Source organism: Bos indicus x Bos taurus, chromosome X, assembly GCF_003369695.1.
Source record: "Bos indicus x Bos taurus breed Angus x Brahman F1 hybrid chromosome X, Bos_hybrid_MaternalHap_v2.0, whole genome shotgun sequence".
NCBI lineage: Eukaryota > Metazoa > Chordata > Mammalia > Artiodactyla > Bovidae > Bos > Bos indicus x Bos taurus.
In genome coordinates, this window is record NC_040105.1 from 72,683,950 (window position 1) to 72,689,949 (window position 6,000).

At 39.6% G+C, this 6,000-nt stretch overlaps 1 protein-coding gene across 1 annotated transcript in view; it reads right to left on the minus strand.

The window, feature by feature from the left end:
- The window catches only part of BRWD3 (bromodomain and WD repeat domain containing 3), a 156,966-nt gene extending 151,323 nt beyond the window's left edge, over positions 1-5,643 (minus strand). Inside the window, exons 1-4 of the mRNA XM_027533282.1 lie at positions 5,380-5,643; positions 5,188-5,246; positions 4,955-4,984; positions 4,490-4,549 (exon numbers count right to left, since the gene is read on the minus strand). Of these exons, the coding sequence (XP_027389083.1) occupies positions 4,490-4,549; positions 4,955-4,984; positions 5,188-5,246; positions 5,380-5,410 (180 nt within the window). The 5' untranslated portion in view covers positions 5,411-5,643. The remainder of the gene's footprint in view (positions 1-4,489; positions 4,550-4,954; positions 4,985-5,187; positions 5,247-5,379) is intronic.
- Between the last annotated feature and the right edge of the window lie 357 nt (positions 5,644-6,000).

A 6,000-nucleotide genomic window follows, 5' to 3' on the forward strand; every position in this document is an offset into this window, starting at 1 on the left:
TTCCTTAATACCATCTCATTTGTACTGAGATACCAGTTTTCCTAGGACTAATGAGAAATCTCCAAAGGGATTTTAATCACTGAAAATGTATTCCTAGAGCCCAAGTGTGGGGGGAAAAAGCCAAAGATCAATCCAGATGAACAGCTAAAACTGATGTGGCTCAAGCAAATCAGTACCGAAGAATATCAGTTTCCAGACACTGATTGCTGTCTGCCATACCTATCAGTTAGCATTATATCCACAAGGGGGTCAAGCAGCACAAGCCTTTTGGTTTCCCACAATGCATTCTGTTCCTAACTATGGCTGTGTGTTCACATAACAGTTAATAAGTCACACATGCTTAAATTGCTTCCACACTTAGAGATGCAATAACCATGCTACTAGCACTCAAAGATCATTCTACAGTTCTACTGGACAATTTAAGCTATTACTAGTAACTAGAGAACAAGAGCTGGGTAAGAGGAGAAAAAAATACACGTATGTCTGTAATTCAAATGTGGTATTTAAAAGCAGTTGGTGAGGATCAAATGAAATAATGTGAAAACATTTTTAAACTTAAGTATGTTAAATGCAGGTGTAAATTCTTATAATGGCATATATCACCATAGATGTATTACTTTTAAAGATACGAGTGAAGATTAAAATCTTGATAAAGTTTTCTTTTTTTAATATAGCATAAAACTGCTTCAAGTCTTTTCCATATAAAACAAAGGCAATACAATCTATGCCACTCCTAATGTAAGCACTAATTGGGTGCTTTCAATTCTATGGATGAAAAATGCTGAATAAATGTAAAAATATACATCACACCTAAAGATAATTATGTCTCTGGTTCAGTCTTATGATAGAAGTACCCACAAAATGATTCAAAAATCTTAAGGTATGTCTTTAAAAATGTTCCCAAGTCATCTTTCCAATATGTAAAATTTGTGTATTAACAAAAACTATCCTCACTGCTCTGTCATTCCCAATGATCATCCCAGTAAAGCTCCAAGGAGGAAGCAATAAAATAGTGAACAATTCAACAGGGTCACCACAAATGAAAGGACATTTGTAATTATTTAAATTATCTACCTTAAGAAGAAGCAAATCTAATTCTATTATGTTGTAAATAAGTCAAGAAGAAATAAAGAAAAATACTCAGATCAAACTTCAGAAACAATCATTCTGACTTCAAATCTCTCCCTGTATTATTACAAAACTCTGAAAGTTAGTTTAGAATTTTCTAATGTCATAATCAAAAATGTTACAGTTCAACATATACTGACAAACATTCACCAAGACTCTTCTTTAAAAGGCACTTTATATTCCAATATGTTGATATTTGGCTGCAAGTAGGTTTAACAAAAAAAGCACCTTTCCTGGTGTTCCAAATTATAAGTAAAAACACTAAATCAGATTTAAGAAAGAAAAAGAGGGATTTTTAGACTATGTAATAGTAACAGTAGTAATAAGTGCTGAAGTAATCCAACATATTATCTTAATATTCTTCTGGATAAATTAAGTTAAGCGGTATAGTTTTTTACAATTCAATTAAAAATATACATATGGACAGAAAGGCAGGATTTTTGTTTCAAGTAAGTAGTATACATGACTATGCAACTTCAGTATTTTGATATCCTTGTTTATACTCCTTTGCCTCTTTATTATGCACTTATATTCTTTCCTTTTAATATCCCAGTACATTTTAAGTTTGAAATTCTGCAATATAATTTAACATATAAGGTTACACTAATTAATAACACTTTATCCTAAATTTCAATCAAAAATATGTAGCTAAATCAAAGATAACAGTTTAAATCCATTGTTCTAACAGCACTTTAAAAAATACCCCAAGAAAAAAATCCATCTCTCCTACAATGAAGCCACTCAAAATCTCACATCAGATTTGAAATCATTTTTATCAACAACTGATGAATCTAGCAGTCTAACACTACACACTCAGTTCTCAGCCATTTCTTTTCCTTCTGTTCAAATTCTCATTCAGCTCTGCTTCATCTCCCCTTACAAAGAAATCTATAGGTAGAGAACAGACATATGACTAAAAATAAAACCATATTATCAAAATGTATTATCCCTAGAAAAATTGGATCCTGGTGTAGAAAAATAAAAGCGTATATGTACAATATAAAAATTAAGTTAAAAACAAAAAAAATAACACTATCTAAACTAAGGATAATATTAATAGAGAAATTCTGTGTATATAAAAATTAAAAATGTATCAGGAATTATAAAAACAATAAATTAAAAAGATAAAGGTGAAAATCAAGTATACACAGGAATATACAAATTAACAATAATTTAAAAATAACTTGCTAAAGTAAAAGCCTCACTAACAGAAAAGAGCTAATTAAATAAATAAAATAAAGAGGATTATTTTCACCTATTAAAGCCACCAAAAGATTTTAAAAATTCATTCTAAGTATCTAGATGGTTAGATTATAAATTAGTACAATCTCCTGGAGAGCAATTTTATAATATATAAAATGGATGAGACCCCTGACCTGATAACTCCACTTCAGAAATATAGCCCAGGAAAACTGGGGAAAAAACGGGAAAAAGCAGAATGACTACTTAACTACTCAAAGATATTAGTGAAAAACTGCAAGTAACCCAAATGCTCAACTAGCAATTGAGTTCTAATCACAGCAACTTAAATAAAACTGAACCTTTCCTTGCCATTAAAATAACAATAGCTATTCAAATATAGATAAGTATATGTAAAAGTGTTAAGAAAACATAAAGCATGAAGTGGATACTTATTGCAAATACATGAAAATATGCCTTTACAATATAAGGAAAGGAAGTCTAGTAAACTGGGCTTTGTTTAGTTTTTTGTTTTTCTCTGTGTGTGTTTGTGCGTATATGTGTGTGTGGTTAGAAGACTGTATTTTTAATACTTTTGATGCTCATTTCCTTTTTACCACATCAAGTTAATTTTTAAAAAGTGTTTTCCTTTTAAAAAATGCTACTTGTTTAAAATGGTACACTTAGAGACAAATGTTAACCAAAAAATTTGTCAATACAGCTTAGTATGAAGCACTATTTTCAAAACCACATTAGTCATGAAGTGTTAGAACATATTGGTAGGCATTGTTGTTTTTGCCCTTTTTTGGCAGGACTTCAGTCCAACAAAAAGTTCTGACTACAGATTAAATAAACTGGAAATACATGCAATTTTTCAGAAATAATTTTTATCCGATAATTTTTGCCATTAATAATAGTGCAGATGATGGAGTTTATCCTTATCGCAAGTATTATACCATTTTCTGTGCTTTGCAAAACTAAAAAATTTAGATTGGGTAATTAGCATGGCTTCATTCTTGTAATTTAATACAAAGAAAAATCAAATGAACACCAAAGTAATTTAAATATTGTCTTGCTGAAAGCAAACTTTAAATTATGTTATTTATATTTAGAATCTACCATATCCCTCCAACTTTCTTTAATTTTCCTCCATTCGGATCTTATCGGAAGGAAAAGTGGCTGAATTTAGATTTTAGCAACATCGTATCTTTCTCCTTCCACTTCCTTCCAACTGACTGTGCCAGTGGATAACACAAGGTAACACACCCCCCCCCAACTAAAAAGGATCACCTTTTTGTGTGTGTCAATGCCAAACAGAAGATGCATTTACACTATGAATTATATCTATAAGACAAACAACAGTCAATCCAAAGCTTTTGGTCCTTAACTAAACTATATTCTATTTTAAAATTTTAAAAACCATTGTTGTCTCCTTGTAAATCCCAAACCGTGTTTCATTAATCCTCAAAAAACGCATATAGTTCTTATCTAGTGAAATTTTAACTACACAAACGCGATTTAATAATGACTAAAGCTATTTTCTAAAATCTGAGCTATACAAAGATTATGCTATTATTCCGCAGTCGATTATCTAAACCTGGCAAATTTTGGAATTGGCTCTAAGCTCCCTATTATTTTTAACTGTGCCGTTTTTCTCTAGTCCCGTGTCTGTCAATTCCCCTTCGGAAGCCCCTTCGCAGTGCCGCCCGACTGCTCCCCACTAAAAAAAGGCTAAGCCTGGCCTCAGTTCCCGTATTTTAAGCCAGGACCAACCAGAGACCAGATTTCTTCCACTAATCCGGAACTCCCGGCTGTTACCAACGCTGTCATTGGCCAGCGTCAGTCCTTGGTACGTGCCCCAAGATAACCCCCGGGTTTCTCTCCTTTTTCCCCCTACAATAGGCCTTTCCTGATGTTTGTAACATATTTATAAACCACAATACGGCATCTCTGATAACCAACTCACATTCTTCAAAGTTTTCGGGTGGAAACAAACGAGGCCAAGGGGAGGGCAAGATACCTTTTCTCCGACTCGCCAAGAGGGGGGAAGGGACGTTCATCGGCTCAGCACCGAGCTCTAGAGCCGCGTCGGTAGAAGGGTCGGGGGTATGCTGGGGGTACAAGGTGGTGGAAAGGGAGTGAAGAAAGAGTTGGGTTGAGTTGAAATGAAAACTTTACTCACCAGATCCTCGAAGCTTCTTCGGTGCTCTCTCCCCTCCCAGTCTAAGCGGCGCGGAATAAGCTGGGGGCCGGCAAAAAGAAAGGGTGGAGGGGGCAACGATAAAGGCCAAGCCTCTGCTCCGCATCAACCCGACCCAGCTTGGGTCCGGGTCCTCGACCCTTGGCGTCTTTATTTCTCTGGCCTGATAGCTGTTGTCTCAGAGCTAGACGACTGTGGGGGGGAAGGAGGCCGAGGAGGAGGAAATCCTGAAAAACCACCTCCCACAAGCATAAAATGGGGTGAGTTAGGACCCCAGAGATATCCGCCCCCTTTGAGGGAAGGAGCCGGTTCACCCCTGTAGCAAACAGCTATGAGTGCCCAGATCCGAGGCTCCCTCCCAGCCCTTGCCCTCCGCCCCTTACTTGCCCTCCCCTTCCTCCAGTCTCACCCAAACCCTACCCACCTCTTCCCGAAGGGGCTACGTACCTGATGCTCCTCGAGTTCCTGCACTAGCACCTGAGCAAAAGGGAAACACGGATTATGACGAGCAGCTCGGGCCATCACCCATTCCTCCCTCCCCAATTCGAACCCAGCCGCTGACTGTAGAGCTACTCAAGGCCGGCCTTTACCTCAACCACAACGAAACCGCACACTCTGCTGCCTCGATTTCCCCATTGGAACCATTCCCCAAGACTCCCAGATCTCCTTCCCCTTCTCACCTGAGCGGATTTGTTGCAGGGTCCGGATTGCAAGAATCTAGCGATCAGGTAATACAGCTCTGAGGAAAAGGAGAGGGGGGGGGTGGGAAGAGGTTGAGAGGGAGGCAAAGAGAAATAGAAGCTTTTTCAAAAGAAACTGACAGCCGCCGCGCTAAGCCCCCATCCTCTTAACCCGCGGACACAGCCACCCACCGGCTTCGATCTGGGTAGGTGCCGCCGCCATCCTTTTCCTGGGGGGGTTTGGGGGCTTCGCTCCAGAGGGGCTGGCGGGGGAGAGTGGGGGCGCTGTCTCTATTGTGGTGAAGCCCCCATGCCCAGGAGTCCCGCCGCTTCCGCCGCACTCCGCGTCCCAGTTTCGGTCTTTCTCGGATTCATCGCATCACGTTTCGACCCATAGATATTCTAGCCCAAGAGCTGAGGAGGCGGAGGAGGAAGGAGAGTAAGAGAGAGAAGAGGAGGGAGGAGCTGAAGTGTCGGAGGGGTGGGCGGGGGCAAAGGGGGTGGAGAGAGGGGAGGGTAAAAACTGTAAGAGGTAACTGCAGCGCTCGTTGTTCCCCGCCAGGGGCACTAACGCAGCCGCCAGTCCTCCTCTCTCCTAGACGGCCACGGTTGCCTAGCTACTACTCCCAAAAGGAAGGGGAGGTGCTAACTGATGGCCGACGCTCTGGCAGCCGCCGCAGAACTCGGTGGTGACGTTCCCTTCCGCGAGCGGCTGAATCCGTTGCCCTTCCTGTGAGAGCAGTCAGGTCCTTTCCTGTTAAGGACTTTTCCCTCTGGCTGGTGATGAGGGACTTATGAGGAGCCAACTTGACT